Source organism: Falco punctatus (assembly GCF_963210335.1).
Source record: "Falco punctatus genome assembly, chromosome: 18".
Classification (NCBI taxonomy): Eukaryota; Metazoa; Chordata; class Aves; order Falconiformes; family Falconidae; genus Falco; species Falco punctatus.
Window position 1 is genome coordinate 4,666,044 of NC_137598.1, and position 16,366 is coordinate 4,682,409.

General features: G+C 69.3%; 3 protein-coding genes across 5 annotated transcripts in view; 2 read left to right on the plus strand and 1 right to left on the minus strand.

The window, feature by feature from the left end:
- Nucleotides 1–4,427: 4,427 nt before the first annotated feature.
- On the plus strand, nt 4,428–6,342 carry EEF1AKMT3 (EEF1A lysine methyltransferase 3; the record flags this gene model as incomplete). The annotated part of the gene is given in 4 exon segments (XM_080368223.1): nt 4,428–4,794; nt 4,796–4,879; nt 5,383–5,494; nt 5,897–6,342. Coding segments are annotated over 4 exon segments (858 nt in total). The 5' UTR covers nt 4,428–4,578.
- Nucleotides 6,343–6,776: 434 nt separating this feature from the next.
- Nucleotides 6,777–9,759, plus strand: TSFM (Ts translation elongation factor, mitochondrial; the record flags this gene model as incomplete). Its single annotated transcript, XM_080368225.1, is given in 7 exon segments — nt 6,777–6,884; nt 7,316–7,459; nt 8,141–8,212; nt 8,214–8,270; nt 8,366–8,482; nt 9,035–9,119; nt 9,242–9,759. Coding segments are annotated over 7 exon segments (999 nt in total). The 3' UTR covers nt 9,658–9,759.
- Nucleotides 9,760–13,057: 3,298 nt separating this feature from the next.
- Nucleotides 13,058–16,366, minus strand: part of SLC11A2 (solute carrier family 11 member 2) — a 45,087-nt gene continuing 41,778 nt past the window's right edge. For all 3 annotated transcript variants that reach the window (XM_080367945.1, XM_080367947.1, XM_080367946.1), the window contains exon 17: nt 13,058–14,447. In XM_080367945.1, the coding sequence (XP_080224071.1) occupies nt 14,370–14,447 (78 nt within the window). In that variant the 3' untranslated portion in view covers nt 13,058–14,369. The remainder of the gene's footprint in view (nt 14,448–16,366) is intronic.

Here is a 16,366-nt window from a genome sequence, read left to right on the forward strand (position 1 = left end):
CCCCAGCCCCCTCTGCCCCACAGTGCCCCCCCCTACAGCTCACAGTGCCCCCCCACAGCCTCCCCATGCCCACAGCTCCCCCCCGTGCTCCACCCTCCCTGCTCCCCAGCCCCCCCCCTAGCCCCCCCCATAGCCCCCCCCCCCATGCTCCACAGACCCCCTTCAGTGCCCCCCATCCCTCCCTGCTCCCCAGCCCCCCCCCATAGCCCCCCCCCGTGCCCCACAGACCCCCTTCAGTGCCCCCCATCCCTCCCTGCTCCCCAGCCCCCCCCATAGCCCCCCCCCGTGCCCCACAGACCCCTTCAGTGCCCCCCATCCCTCCCTGCTCCCCAGCCCCCCCATAGCCCCCCCCGTGCCCCACAGACCCCTTCAGTGCGCCCCCATCCCTCCCTGCTCCCCAGCCCCCCCATAGCCCCCCCCCATGCCCCACAGGCCCCCCAGTGTCCTCACAACCCCCCCAGACACCCCCCACAGCTCCCCACCCCCCGTATCAGCCCCCCTAGTACCCCACCTTCCCCCCCCCAGCAGCCCCCCCACTCACCCAGAAGCCCCCCGTAGCCACAGCCCACATCAGCGAACTCCACGCAGGGGGGGGGGCTGCCCGGGGGGGGCGGCAGGCGGGAAGAAGGCCGGGAACAGCCGGGCCCAGTCCATGTCCTGTGGCCTGGGGGGGCTGTGCACCGCGTCACGGGAGGCGGGGGGGGGGGGATGGGGGGGGGGGGGCGGGACCGGGGGGGAGCGAGGGGGGCTACGGAGGGGGTGCTGGGCCAGTGGTACTATGGGGGGCTGCTGGGGGGGCTGGAGTGGGGGGGCCGGGCCGGTATTATGGGGATGGGGGGGGCCCGGCCAGTGTTATTGGGGGAGGCTCTGAGGGGGGTGGATGTGAAGGGGGGTGGGGGGGCGCTGTGATGGGGGAGGGGGGGGGCCCGGGCCGGTATCACGGGGGGGGCTGCGGGGGCCCGGGCCGGTATCGCGGGGGGGGCTGCGGGGGGGCCCGGGCCGGTATCGCGGGTGGGGGCTGCGGGGACCCGGGCCGGTGTCGCGGGGGGGGCTGCGGGGGGCCCGGGCCGGTGTCGCGGGGGGGCTGCGGGGGCCCGGGCCGGTGTCGCGGGGGGGCTGCGGGGGGCCCGGGCCGGTGTCGCGGGGGGGCTGCGGGGGCCCGGGCCGGTGTCGCGGGGGGGCTGCGGGGGGCCCGGGCCGGTGTGTCGCGCGGGGGGCCGCGGGGACAGGGCTCCGGTTACCGGCGGTCCCGCGTGGGGCCGTGCCGGGGGTGCCGGCCCCAGGCCCGGCCGCGGGGGGGGTCGGGGGTCCCGGCGCACTCACTAGCGCAGCGTGTGGTCGGCCAGCGGGTTGGCGTGTGCCCGCTGCCGGTAGAACCGCTTCTGCGGCGCCGCCACCTCCATGTTGGCCCCCGGCGCGACGGTGGGCGCCGGCCACTGACGTCACGACGCGGCGCAGGCTGCTGACGTCACGGCCACAGCTGTCTCCGGGGGCGGGACTTGTCATGGCCCCGCCTCCCCGAGCGCCGGGCGTCTGCCCACCAGTGCCCCCAAGTCTACCCAGCGCCCCTCCCAGTGCCCCCCAGTCTTCCCGGTGACCTTCCCAGTGTCCCCCGGTCTGCCCAATGCTTGTCCCAGTGCCCCCCAGTCTGCCCAGTGCCCCCTGGTCTACCAGTGCCTGTCCCAGTGTCCCCCAGTGCCACCCAGTCTGCCCAGTGCTCATCCCAGTGCCCCCTAGTCTGCCCAATGCCCCTTCCAGTGCCCCCCAGTCTGCCCACTGCCCCTCCCAGTGTCCCCCAGTCTTCCCAGTGACCCTCCCAGTGTATCCCAGTCTGCCCACTGCCCTCCCCAGTGCACTCTCAATGCCCCCCAGTCTGCCCGCTGCCCATCCCAGTGCCATCCCAGTGCCGCCCAGTGCCCCCCAGTGTTCCCCTGTCTGCCCAATGCTCCTCCCAGTGCCCCCCAGTGCTTGTTCCAGTGTCCCCCAGTGCCGTCCAGTTTGCCCAGTGCTCCTCCCTGTGCCCCCCAGTCTGCCCAATGCTCCTCCCAGTGCCCCCAGTACCCACCCCAGCGCCCCCCACCCTGCCCAGTGCCCCTCCCAGTGCCCCCCAGTCCGCCCAATGCTCCTCCCAGTGCCCCCAGTCTGCCCAGTACCCACCCCAGCGCCCCCCACCCAGTGCTGCCCAGTGCCCCCAGTCCCCCAGCCCCCCAGTACTGGGCCCTTCCCGGCAGGGTGGGGGTGTGGGGGGGGAATTCGGGCTGCGGTGAAGCCGGGGGCGGTTTCTGAGAAAGGGGCGGGGGGGCAGGGGCCGGGGGGGGCAGGGCGGGGGGGGCTGGAAGGGGCGGGGGGGGCAGGGCCGGGGGGGCAGGTCGGGGGGGGCGGGGGGGCAGGTCGGGGGGGGCTGGAAGGGGCGGGGGGGGCAGGGCCGGGGGGGGCTGGGGAGGGCAGGGCGGGGGGGGCTGGAAGGGGCAGGGGGGGGCGGGGAGGGCGGGGCCGGGGGGGGGCTGGGGGGCGGGGGGGGCGGGGGGGGGGGGCAGGGCGGCCCCGCCCTTCCAGGAACGGCGCCCGCGGGTGACTCAGGTCGGGAAATCACCGGGCCGCGCCGGGGGGAGGGGGGGGGCACAGGGACCGACCCCCCCTCCCCCCCCAGCAGGGTGCCCTGACCCCCCCCGACCCCCCCCCCACAAGCATTAACCCGGTGACGCGCGGCGGTGACGCAGGTGACCGGGGAGGCCCGGGGGGGGGGGTCGCGGAGGGGGGTCCTGGGGGGGGGAGGGGCAGGTTGTTCATTACCCCGCGGGACCCCCCGGGGGCGCCCCCCCCTCCCCTCCCCCCCGGTTACTGTTTATCCCGGGTGTCCCGGCTCGGCCAGCGCGGGACCGGGCCCGTGTCCCCCCCGGGGGGGCTGCGGTGACACGGGGAGGGGGGGGCAGGGGGCAGGGGGATGGGGACCGGGGGACACTGGGATGGGGACAGGACAGGGATGGGGACCAGGGACACGGGGATGGGGACAGGGGGACACTGGGATGGGGACAGGGGGACACTGGGATGGGGACAGGACGGGGATGGGGACCGGGGGACACGGGGATGGGGACAGGACGGGGATGGGGACCGGGGGACATGAGGATGGGCATAGGGGGACAGGGGGACATGGGGACACTGGGATGGGGACAGGGGGACACTGGGATAGGGACAGGGGGGACATAGGGACAGGGGGACACAGGGATGGGGACAGGAGGATGTGGGGACATGGGGATGGAGACAGGGGGACATGAGGACAGGGGGACACAGGGATGGGGACACAGGATGGAGATAGTGGGATGGGGACAGGGGGACACAGGGACGGGACACGGCGATGGGGACACGGGGATGGGATAGCAGGATGGGGACATGGGGACATGAGGACACTGGGATGGGGACACAGGGATGGGGACAGGGGGATACGGGGATGGGGACTGCGGGATGGGGACACAGGGACCAGGGACAGCGGGGTGGGGACAGTGGGGTCAGCAGGGACAAGGACACCAGGGTGAGCGGGGACACCAGGGATTGGGACAGCGGGATGGGGACACTGGGGTGAGAGCAGCGACACCGAGACCAGGGGACACTGGGGACAGGGACAGCAGGGAAGGGGCCAGGGGGGACCGGGGACACCAGGGTGAGCAGGGACAGCGGGGGACACCAGGACCAAGGCCACCAGGGCTGGGGGCACTGGGTCAGGGACACCATGACTGGGGACACTGTGGCTGGGAACACCAGGACAAAGGCCACCAGGGCTGGGGACACCAGGACCAAGGCCACCAGGGTCAGGGACACGGGTTGGGGGACACCAGTGCTGGGGACACTGGGGCTGGTGACATTGGGTCAGGACCACCATGACCGAGACCATCAGGACTGGTGACACCAGTGTTGGTGACACCGGGGCTGGGGACACTGGGGCTGGGCTCCAGGCCCTTCCCAGCCTGGGGCTGTGGTGGCACTGGTGTTGATGGGATGGGGACAGAGGGTGGCACAGGGTGAAACCCCAGACTGGGACCAATGGGCTCTGACTGGGCTGGGGCTGGGCCGGGACTGGGCTGGCTGGGACCAGGTGACACCAGGGACAGGGCAGGGGGGGGACTGGGACCAGTAGGGGGGGACCAGGACTGACCTGGGGACACTGGGATTGCATGGAGGACACTGGGACAGGGTGGGAGACACTCTGGACCAGCCTGAGGACACTGGGACGGAGCAGGGGACACTGGAATGGGGCAAGGGACACTGGGATGGAGCAGGGGGACACTGGGGTGGAGTGGGGGACACTGGGGTGGGGACACTGGGATGGGGCGGCAACATTGGGATGGGGACACTGGAATGGAGTGGGGGACACTGGGACGGGGACACTGCGATGGGGTGGGGGACACTGGGATGGGGCGGGGACACCGGGACCAGCCTGGGGCCACCGGGGAGGAGGAAGGCGACACGGGGACGGGGCGGGCACCCAGTGGGCGGGGCCTCATATCACGCCCCCAATGGGGCGGTCCCAAAACCGACCAATCGCGGGCGGGGAGCGCGGCGCGGCCCCGCCCCCCGGCCAGGATGGCGGCGCCCGGCCGCCACGTGGGTACGGGGCCCCGGCGGGAGGCGGCGGCGGGCGGGGGGAAGCAGGAAGCGAAAGAGGAAGCGGAAGAGGAAACGGAAGAGGAAGTGGGAGAGGAAACGGAAGAGGAAACGGAAGAAAAAGAGCCCGGGGCGTTGCGGTCCGTGTTCCCCCGCGACCCCGCGCTTTTCGGCGATGCATTCCCGGTGCAGCGGCAGGTACCGGCTCTGCGGGCACGTCCTGCGCATCGCGCAGCATCACGGGCCGCGGCTGGGCCCGGCCGGCGCCGTCTGGGAGGCGGTACGGGGGGGGAGGGGCGCCGGGGGTGGGGGGGCACAAGGGGCTGGGAGGATCCTGGGGGGCACCGGCGGTGGGGGGGGAACCCGAGGGAACATGGGACACTGAGGGCCGGGGGGGTCCACCGGGGGGTGGGGGGCACCCCAAGGGAATGGGGCAGCCCGGGGGGCTGGGGGGGACACACCGAGGGTGGGGGGCACCCCAAGGGAATGGGGGATCCCAGGAGGTGGGGGGGATCCTGGGGGGGGCAGCAGCGGGTGGGGGGATCCTGGGGGGGCACCAGCAGCACTGGGCAGTGCCGGGGGGACCCTGGGAAGATGGGGGCCCTGAGGGGGGGCACTAGGGAGGCAGGGTGATCCCTAAGGACCCCCAGGCAATGGGGGGGATCCCCCTGGCAGAGGGAGGGGGGCTCTTTGCGCCCAGCAGCCCCCTGGGTGCCCCAGGCAGTGTGGTGCGGGGGTGGGGGGCAGTCCCCACACCTCCCCCAGACCCCCCATGCCCGCCAGGCCCTGTCCCTGTGCCGGTTCCTGGGGGAGCAGCGCTTCGATTTCCGGGGCCGGACGGTGATCGAGCTCGGTGCCGGCACCGGCATTGTTGGCATCCTCGCTGCCTTGCTGGGTACACATGGGGGGGGGGCACCTGTGGGGCTGGGGGATGCACCTGTGGGGCTGTGGGGGACATCTGTGAGGCGGGGGGGGGCACTTGTGGGGCTGGGGGACACACCTGTGGGGGGCACCTGTGGGGGCGGGGGGGGGGGGGGGGGGGCGGGCACCTGTGGGGCTGGGGGGCGACCCGTGGGGAGCACCCGTTGGGCTGGGGGGGTATCTGGGGGGCGGCACCAACCACTCCCCAAACTCCTCTTCCCCTTCCCAGTTTGGAACTGGGAACACGGCAGGCATGAGCGGCTACTGTTTATTGGGATGGGCAGGGGGGGTTAGGGGGGTGGGGGGATATACAGAGGGGTGACCCGCCTCTGTGACACACACTCCCCCCCCCTCCCCCCCCCCCCCCCGTTTTTAGGAGGGGATGTCACCATCACGGACCAACCGGCGGCGTTGGACCAAATCCAGGAAAACGTCCGGCTGAATTTCCCGGCGGCGGCGGCAGCTCCGCGGGTGCGAGCGCTGGTGTGGGGCCGGGATGAGGGCGCCTTCCCGGCAGGGTACGAGGTGATCCTGGGCTCCGACATCGTGTACCACCCCCCCTCCTTCGCCCCCCTCCTGCGCACCCTGCGCCACCTCTGCGGCCCCCGCTCCATCGCCCTCCTCTCTGCCAAGATGCGGGGGGGGGGCGACGGGGACCCCCGGCGCTTCTTCCACCAGATGTTGCCGCCACATTTCCACATCCAGCTGTTGCAGCGGGAGCCAGAGGAGGAGATAGAGATCTATGGGGTGACCTGCGGACGGGGGGCGGGGGCACCCCTGGTCTTGGTGTCCTCCAGCTGGGGGGGCCCTGAGGGGGATTAAAGGCTCGTCGTTGGGGGCATTGGCTCACCCACTGTGTCTGATTTGGGGGGGGGGGGGAGGCCTCTGTAAGGGTCTGGGGGCTCTATAAGTACGGGGGGGGTGTCTATAAGGACATGGAGGGGCTCTAAGGGCCCTGAGGGGGTCTCTAGGGGACTGGGGGGGGTCTATAAGGACCTGGGGGCTCTATGCAGACCGGGGGGGGCTGTAGAAGGGCCCTGGGGGGGTCTCTAAGGGACTGGGGGGTCTCTGTAAGGGTCTGGGGGCTCTATGAGGACACGGGGGAGGGGGGGGGTGTCTGTAGGCGCCTCCGAGGACCCCCTGGGGGCTTGAGCAGGTTCGGGGGGGGGGGGGTCTGCAGGGGCCGGGTGGGCTCCTGCCGTGCAGGCGGGCGGGCTCTAGGACCCGGGGAGGGGGCACGCCCTCTACGTCAGCCAATGGCGCGGCTCGGTCGCGTCCGCAGTGACGTCCCGAGCGCCCCGCCTACCCCAGCGGCCAATGGGCGGCCGGAGCCTGCCGTGCGCGTGCGCCCCGAGCCCGCCCGGGCACGGTTTGACCCCCGGCGGTGCCCGTAGCGTCGTGACGTCACCACTGCGCGCCGCGGGCAGGGCCGGGATGCAGCGGGCGGCGCGGGGGCGCGCTGCGTGCGGCGGCGTGGGTGAGCGGCGGGGCACGGGACCCCTCCATCGCCCCGCCCCCCCCACTCCCGGGACCCCCATCGCCCCCCCGTCGCTTCCCCCCCCCGCCTCGTGACCCCTCATCGCTCCTCCCCTCCACCCCCGGGACCCCCCCCCCCCATCGCTCCCTGCCTCGCCCCCGGGACCCCCCCATCGCTCCCCCCAATCACCGGGACCCCCATACCGCTCTGCCCCCGGCCCCCTCCCCATCGTCCCGGGGTTCCCCCTTGACCCCTCGGTGCTCTCCCGGGGGGCGTCCCGGTGCCGGCTGACGCCCCCCGTACCCCCTTACCCCGCAGGCCCCCCCGGCCCGGCTCCTCCACGCCGCCCCCCAGGTGCTGGCAGCGGACCGGGCCGCGCTGCTGGCGCTGCGGCGGAGCACGGGGCTGCCCTTCCTGCAGTGCCGGGAGGCGCTGGAGCGCTGCGGGGGGGACCTGCCCCAGGTGGGGGTGCTGGGGGGACCGGGGGGGGGGGTGGGGCGGGATGGGGGTGAGGGGGGGACCCCGGGGCATCCAGGGGGAGAATGAGCAGGAGGTGGGATGGGGGACTGGGGGGGGGGGAGGTGGGGGTCAGGGCAGGAGGGGGTCGGGGGAGGGGGGGCATGGCAGGAGGTAGGATGGGGGACTGGGGGGGGGAGGGGGAGGTGGGGGTCAGGGCAGGAGGGGGCGGGGGGGGGGGCATGGCAGGAGGTAGGATGGGGGATCTGGGCGGTGGGGGTAGGGGGCAGGGAATATGAGGGTCGTGAGGGGGAGGGGATGCACCTGAGGGGGCCCCTGGAGGAGGGATAAGAGGGTCCTGTGTGCGCGTGTGTGTGTGCGACACACCAGAGGGGGGCCCGGGGGGGGGGGGATGACACGTACCAGAGGGGGTGTGGGGACGACGACAGGGTCCTGGGGGGAGACACAGGGCTCTGGGGGGGGGATAAGAGGGTCCTGGGGGCGGGTAACATGACACACCTGGGGGTGACACACACACGACTTGGAGGGTCCCCAGAGCAGCCTCACCCCGCAGCACACCCCACCCCCCGCACTTGGGGTCTGCACCCCCTGCGCGGGGGACTCACTTCCCATGCCATGACCCCCCCATACCCCCCCCCCCTCCCCCCCCGCCCCTGTACCCCCCAGGCCGAGGCCTGGCTGCAGGAGGAAGCTCAGCGCCGCGGCTGGATCAGGGCCACGGAGCTGCAGAGCCGCCGGGGCGCCCCAGGGGCTGGTGGGGCTCGTGCGCCGGGGGGCGCTGGCGGCCATGGTGGAGGTGGGTGACACACCTGGGGGGGGGGGACGACGACACACACACACCAGGGATGCCACCCCCCCCCCCCTCCCGGTGACACCGTCTCTCTCCCGTAGGTCAACTGCGAGACGGATTTTGTGGCACGGAACGGCGAGTTCCAGCAGGTGGTGGAGCAGGCGGTGCTGAGCACCGTGGCTCTGTGCCGCACCGCGCCGCCGGGCGCCGGCAACAAGGTGTGGGGGCTCGGGGGAGGGTCTCTCAGGGGTGTCCCGGGGAGGGGGGGAAGAGGCAGGGGACAGCGGCCATGCTGGCAGGGGGAGGGGCGCAGACCCCCATCCCTTAGCCACCCACATCCCCCCGTGTGCCCCCCCCACAAGCCAAGGGGGGCAGGGTGGGATGGGGGGGGCCCCAGCCGCTGTGTGTCCCCCCGCCTTGGGGTGTGGGGTCCTCAAGAAGACCCCCACCACCACCAAGGGGGACAGGGGAGGGATGGGGGGGGTGGGGGGCCAACCACTGCCAGCCCCAACTTGGGATGTGGGGTCCTCAGCACGACCCCTCCCAGCCAAGGGGGACAGGGGTGGGATGGGGGGGACCCCCAGCCCCTGCCCCCGCCCCCCCCCCCCTTGGGACGTGGGGTCCTCGGCCAGCTCACAAAGGACCTGGGGCCGCAGGACCCCCCCCAGCCCCCACACAGGGGCCACCACTGCCCCCCCCCCCAAATGGGGGCAGCACCCAAGGGTGTGACAGCACCCCCTAACCCCCCCACCCCCCCCCTTGTCTCCCAGCACCTCCTGGCCGTGGAGGAGCTGGCCCAGCTCCGGATTGAACCCGGGGGGGCTCTGCTGAGCGACCGCATCGCCGTGGCCACGGGTGAGCGCGAGGGACCCCAAAACCCACCAAGGGGGGGGGGGGCTGGGGGAAATGGTAGCCCCCCTGCGGCTACTTGGGGGTCCAGACCCCTGCAGCCGCTAATTGCGCTAATTAATTTGTAGGGAAGCTGGGGGAGAAGGTGGCGCTGCGGCGGGCGGCGTGGCTGCGGGTGCCCGAGCCGGGGGGCCACATCGCCGCCTACGCCCACGGGTGGCTACCGGCCAGCGGGCCACTAGCCATGGGCACCTACGGGGCGCTGGTGGCCTGCCAGGTGCCGGAGCCCTGGGTGGGGGTGGGGACGGTAGAGGAAGTGGGGCGCAAGGTGGCCCAGCACGTGGTGGGGATGGCACCCAGCACCCTGGGGACCCCCCAGGATGAGCCGCAGGGGGAGGGGGAGACGCGGCTACTGGCCCAGAGCTTCTTGTTGGAGCCCGGGGTCACCGTGGGGCAGTTCCTGGGGGAGGGGGGGGGGCTGGTGGTCACAGACTTCCTCCGCTTCCACTGTGGCGAGGAGGAGACCCCGGCCCCCCCCGCCTGATGGGGGGGGCCCCAGGATCGGGCCCTCGGCTGGAAGCGCACCCCCCCCCCCCCCCCCGGTGCTTTGGGGGGGATGAGGCAAAATAAAGCTGTGGAGGAAGCAGCCCCTGGTTTTTTTTGGGGGGAGGGGGGTGATGGGGACCCCCCCCCCGCCGCAGCTGCCCCTTGCATCCCCATGTCCCCCCCCCCCAACACAAACGACCACTTTTCTGCTATTTTAAAAATAATAATCAGTATAAAAGGGCTGAAAATATTAAGGGGGAGGGGCTATTGGGGGGGGTGTATGATGTGGGGGGGGGCAGGATCGGGCCCTCGCTGGAATCCCCCTTCCCAATACCTTCCCCCCGCCCCCCTCCCGGTGTTTTGGGGGGGGGATGAGGCAGAACAAAGCTGTGGAGGAAGCAACCCCTGGGTGGTTTTTTTTTGGGGGGGGCGGTGTGATGGGGACCCCCCCAGCTGCCCCTCACATTTACCCCCGCCCCCCAACACAAACCACCGCTTTTCTACTATTTTTTAATGATAAATCGGTATAAAAGGGGCTGCAAATATTAAAGGGGGAGGGGCAATGATGGGGGGGGGTGTCGTGCCCAGGACACCCCCCCACCCCCCCCCCCAAAAAAAAACCCCCACGCTGGGGCTGCTTTGGGGGGCATTCCCCTGCACTCCTCCGTGGTGGGGGCGCTGGGGGGGGGGGTAAGCAGGATGTGCCCCTCCCCCCGCCGGCATGGCCGCTGTCCCCTGGCTCTGCGCCCCCCCGGCCCCCGCCCCCCCCCCCCGTCGTCACCGGCCGCCTCCCGGGACAAGTAACCGGGAACAGGCCGGGCTGGAACAGCCTATCCTGGATTACTTGAACCGGGCCGCGGCCGCGGTCCCGCTGCCCCTCCCCCCCCGGTCCCCCCCCGGGCCGCCCCCCCCCCCCCCCCCAGGTCCCCCTGCCCCTCCCCCACCGCAGCACCGGGCCGGCCCCCTCCCCCTCAGCATGGTCACAGTGTCCCTGGGGGGGTGACACGGAGCTCGGGGAGGGGGGATGGGGTCGTGTAGGGGGACACCCCTCCCCCATTCCATAACCCCGCACCGGGGGTGTCTCTGTGCCCCTCCCCCCCCTCATGGCGGCCTCGGTTTGCCCCTCCCCCTGCGAGTGACGGGGTGAGGGGGCTTCACCGGGGTGGGGGGGGATGTGGGGGGTGACACGACAGCGAGGGGCCACACGCGCCGCCTGGGGGGGGTGGGGGTGTGCTCAGCCCCTCCCCCACCCGCCCCCTCCCCCCGCGCCGCCGCCAGGGACTCGCCCCCCACCCCCCCATTTCCCCGCCCCCCTCCGGTACCTGCCGCCTCGCGCTGCCGCCGAGCCCGAGGAGGGGAAGACCCCACACCGGGAGGGGAGGGGGGACACCCCACATCGGGGGGGTGGGGGGAGGGGAGGGGGGGGGTCCGCGCCGCCCCGCACGCGCCCGCCGGAGGAAACGGGGCCGCGGCGGTTTCGAGGCCCCCCCGGCCGGGCTGGGGGGGGGGGGGGGGGGCGGGGCGGGGGGCGGTGTGGGGGAGGGGCGGCGTGGGGGAGGGGCGGCCGCGTCCGGCGCTTTGTTATTTTGTTATCGACGCTGGCGGGAGGGGGGGCGGGGGGGGGCCTTGAAACGGCCGGCGGGCGTGGATTGGCCGGGCGGCGCGAGGGGGCGGGGCCGCGGTTGGGGATTGGCCGGGCGGGCGGGGGGCGGGGCAGGGACCGTGTTTACCTCGGACGGGCCGCGGGGAGCGCGGGGGTGGGGTCTCCGCGGGACACGCCCCTGGGGGCGGGGCTTGGGCTCGCGGGGTGTGATACCCTTCCCACTGCAATCCACGGCTGGGGTGAGACACCCCCCACGCTCCCAGTGCTCCCCCAGTGCTGCCCAGTTCCTCCCTGTGCCCCGTCCCGTTCCCAGTGCCCCCGTGCCTCCCACTGTCCCCCCTAGTGCTCTCCCCATGCCTTCCAGTTCCTCCCAGTGCCTCCCAGTAGCCCCCCAGTGCTCCCCCCATGCCTTCCAGTTCCTCCCAGTGCCCCCCCAGTGCCTCCCACTACGCCCCGAGTGCTCCCCCCATGCCTTCCAGTTCCTCCCAGTGCCCCCAGCGCTTCCTCCCTCCCTCTGCTCCACTTCGGCCCGCGGCCTAGACCCTCCCCCACCCCTCCGCGACCCCAGAGTCGGGGATCGGGATCCCGGGGGTCGGGGATCGTGGATCTGCTCCTGCCTGGGAAAATCTGGGACAAAAAAGGCGGATTTGGGGTTTTGAAGCTGGTTTTGAAATAAAAGAGGAAAAAACGCGGCGGGGGGGCCGTAACGGCGCGGGGGATCCGGGAGGGGAGAGGGGGCGGAGTCGCTGGGATCCAGTTTGAGGGGGGGGAGGGGGCAAGTGCCACGGCAATCGCGATCGCCCCCCAGGTCCCCGGGAGCGGTGGGATGAGGGGGCGCTGCTGGCGGGCGGGGGGGGGGGGGGGGGGAAGGGCGCTCCGGGTGGGCGGATCCATGGGGATGCTCCAGGGATGCTCCTGGGACCGAGATGCTCCGGGGACGTTCCAGGGATCGGGATGCTCCGGGGACACTCCAGGGATGCTCCGGGAACCGGGATGCTCCCGGGATGCTCCAGGGACGTTCCAGGAATACTCCAGGGACCAGGATGCTCCGGGGATGCTCTGGGGACCGGGATGCTCCTGGGATGTACCAGGGAGGTTCCAGGGATACTCCAGGGACCGGGATGCTCCAGGGATGCTCCAGGAACTGGGATGCTCCCAGGATGCTCCTGGGATGCTCTGGAGATGTTCCAGGGATACTCCAGGCACTGGGATGCTCTGGGGATGCTCCGGGGATGCTCTGGGAACTGGGATGCTCCCAGGATGCTCCTGGGGATGCTCCAGGGATACTCTGGGGACCAGGATGCTCCGGGGATGCTCCAGGAATCAGGATGCTCTGGGGACCGGGATGCTCCAAGGATCCCCCCCAGCCCCCTGACACCCTGGAACCGGGGCAGCTCCAGGTCGTGTCGTGCACCCCCCCCCCACCCCCCAATCCTGGGGCCGTTGCTTCACCAAGACGCAAATAACCCCCCGGCGGGGGCCCCCTCATTAAGCGATGTTAATTGAATTCAGCTTCATTTATGTCCAAAGATCCAAAGGAATTTTCCCAAATGCAGCCACCAAAAATAAATCCCGTGGATCAAACTTCCCTGCGAATCCCAGATGGGATCCTGGCACCTCTGAGGATCCACGGGATCCTGGATCTCCCGTGTACTCACCTTCGACCCAGCCGCGCTGGCAGCGCTGTTGGAGGGTGGAAAAATTGGGAATATCCTGAATTCCTCTGGGAAAAGGCACCGGGAACAGTCTGGTGCTCCCATCAGGATTGGCGCCACGTACATGGAAACCAAAAGGCTTAATTGGGAAAAGATTTAATGAACCCAGCAGATTTAATTAAAGGAAAGGCAACATTTGGCATCTAAGACCATTCCCCATCCGGGGCTCGGGAAAATCGACCAAAATCCAAGGAAAGAGCGGAGGGGGTGGGGGATAAAAACCTTTTTCCCATGGAACAAGCGACAGGATGAGCAGAACCGGCCCCAGGTTGTGCTGGGGGAGGTTTACACCGGATTTTGGGAATTATTCCGTCACTGACAGGGTTAGGAAGCGCCGGGGGAGGTGGCGAAGCCGTCGTTCCTGGGGGTATCGGAAGGTGTCGGTGATCCTGAGGGATCTGCTCCCCGGTGGGCTCTGTGGATTTCGGTTACCGGTTGGATTCGATGGACTTAAAGGTCTTTTCCAACACCAAAATCCGGGATTTGATGGTTCCAGAAAATGTGCGTTGCTGCCGGAGCCTGTTGACTTGAGGATCCGCTCCGGGAGGATCCCGGCAGCACCTGGAATGTCTGGGAACGCCGGAAAAAGAGCTCGGTGCCGCGGGAGAGGCCGGCGCAGGGCAGAGCCCGGCTGCCAAATGTGGGATTTTCATGGAATTCTGCAACAGCAGCTCCACCGTGGAGGTGGATACCGACCCCCAACTGGTGCCGGGCTGGGAAAAATGCCCGTGGGGAGGGGGCCATCCTGAGGGGGGGTGGGATGTGGGCAGGTTTGATGGGAAAACTGGCCGTAATTACTGGGGGGGACACATAATCCCGTGTTCCTCTTGTCTTCCCATCACCGCTCCTCTTGATCCCCCCACTCCCCTCTACAGAATTTCCAGGAATGAATCTGCCCCTGCTCCATTTTCCAAGCCTGGAATTTTCCCCAAATTCTGAAATAAACCCCAAAACCCCAAACATCACGGCAGATCTACCCACCAGGCAGGCGAAATCGGAATTGAAATTGGGAAAAACATCAGCGAATCCCCTCCCAGATCCAATCAACTATATGGGAGGGGGAAAAAAAAAAAGTGGGGGAAAAAAAAATTGGGAAAACTTTTGAGGTCCCTCAAAGGTCCCCCTGGATCGGTGTTGTTGTGGTTTGGAGCCGGGATCTTCCCCTGCGGCCGATGCCAGGCGCCGGCTCCGCAGGTCTCACCACGCGCGGGATGGTCTGATCCCACCATCCCGGGAAATCCCAGGAAATCCCAGGAAATCCCGGGCTCTGCTCACGCTCCCGAACCGCGTGGCTGGTCCCGCGCTCAGCTGGAGCAATGGAGGGGGGGTCCCTGCGGCACCGGGAGGATCCCACCGGAGCCGGCTCCATCCCTGCGGCCGCAGCAGCCGGAATCATCGGGCGACGGGCGCGTCGGCGTCCACGTTGTTGAGGAGGAAAAGTTCGGGATGGGCGGCAAATCCCAGGTGGCGCTGGAAGAGGCGAAGGACACGAGTTAGAGCTGGGAAAAGCCGGAGCCGGGCGGGTTTAACGAGGAGCTGAGGTTTAACGAAGCCCGAGCCGAGCAGGATTAACGAAGCCCAAGCTGAGCTCCCCGGCCCCATCCCACTCCCCGGCACTTTTCCACCTGCGGGACCCGAAGCTTTGGCGTTTCCCGGTTTTCCATCCTTTGGCTGTGGCACCGCGGCAGCGTTAAAGCAACTTTTCCACGCGATGGTGAAATAAATCAGTATTTCAGCTCACCCGAAAGCGGGGGAAGGGGTTAACGGCGCTTAATTAATCCACAGGGAGCATCCCCATCACCACAGCACCAGCTTGTGCCATGCCTTCGTTAATTAGGGGTTATTAAGCAGACAGAGCTCGATGCAGCACAATTATTTCTATTTATTAATGAATCAACCCCCTGGAAGGGCTCCACCCAGGGCGACGCTCCAGAATAGCCGCGCGTTCCGCGGAGCTTCCCCTCCGTTCGTTTCAATTAATTCCCTTCTTAATGCGAATTAGATTTCGGGTGCAGACGAGCCCGACCTGATGACACGGGTTGGTTAATTAAGAGAACGAGGTGGTCGTCCGTCTCCTGGGGACATCCCGCTGCGATTCCAGGTGGCGGAGCAGGGACTTACGGCGTTCCTCACCGGAGAGACACCGGCACCGCCGGGCTCGTGCCTCCCGGAGCATCGCGGCTTCCGAATTCCTGCCATCACCACCAGCCACGCCAGGAGAAGGACCCAGAGCACCCGCAGTGCCCAGCTCCTTCCCACGGGAGCGGGAACCAACGGCGATTTCTGGTCCTGAATTTCCGAAGCTGGAAGGAGGCAGGAGGCACTTTCCCGGAATATTTTTGGAGCACGAGGGACATCGAGCTCATCCCTCCGACCTCCCACAGCTTTCTAAAATAAAAAGCTCCGCACCGACGCGTGGCGCTGCTGCGGCTAAAGGAAAAGCTCTGGGGAAATCCGGAAAAAAATGTTTTTATTTCCAGGATAGGGAATAGTTTGGCCAAGGAGGAAACAGCAGCCACGCAGCGCCGGGGTGGAAAAGCTGGTGACGAGCCAGCGGGGCAGGATGCGTGCGCCGGGTCGGAGCCGTCGGGCATCTCCTCGGCGGGTACCGGCAGCGACGCGAGCGGTGCCCCCCAAAAACAGACCCCGGGAGCCAGGTGGGAAAAGTCTCATTGTCCGGCTTTTAATTGCAACGGTCGTTTGTACAGAGGGTTCGAGGGCAGATCCGGGGCGGGGAGGGAAAAATAAATCCAGCGCCACGAGGAGCAGAGGGATGAGAACTGGATCCCAGGGGCAGAGGGATGAGAACTGGATCCGAGGGGCAGAGGAAGGAGAACTGGATCCGAGGGGCAGAGGGATGAGAACTGGATCCCAGGGGCAGAGGGATGAGAACTGGATCCCAGGGGCAGAGGAAGGAGAACTGGATCCGAAGGGCAGAGGGATGAGGACTGGATCCCAGGGGCAGAGGAAGGAGAACTGGATCCGAAGGGCAGAGGGATGAGAACTGGATCCCAGGGGCAGAGGAAGGAGAACTGGATCCGAAGGGCAGAGGAAGGAGAACTGGATCCCAGGGGCAGAGGGATGAGAACTGGATCCCAGGGGCAGAGGGATGAGAACTGGATCCGAAGGGCAGACGGATGAGAACTGGATCCCAGGGGCAGAGGAAGGAGAACTGGATCCAAAGGGCAGAGGGATGAGAACTGGATCCCAGGGGCAGATGAAGGAGAACTGGATCCCAGGGGCAGAGGGATGAGAACTGGATCCCAGGGGCAGAGGGATGAGAACTGGATCCAAGGGCCAGAGGAAGGAGAACTGGATCCCAGGGGCAGAGGAAGGAGAACTGGATCCCAGGGGCAGAGGAAGGAGAACTGGATCCCAGGGGCAGAGGA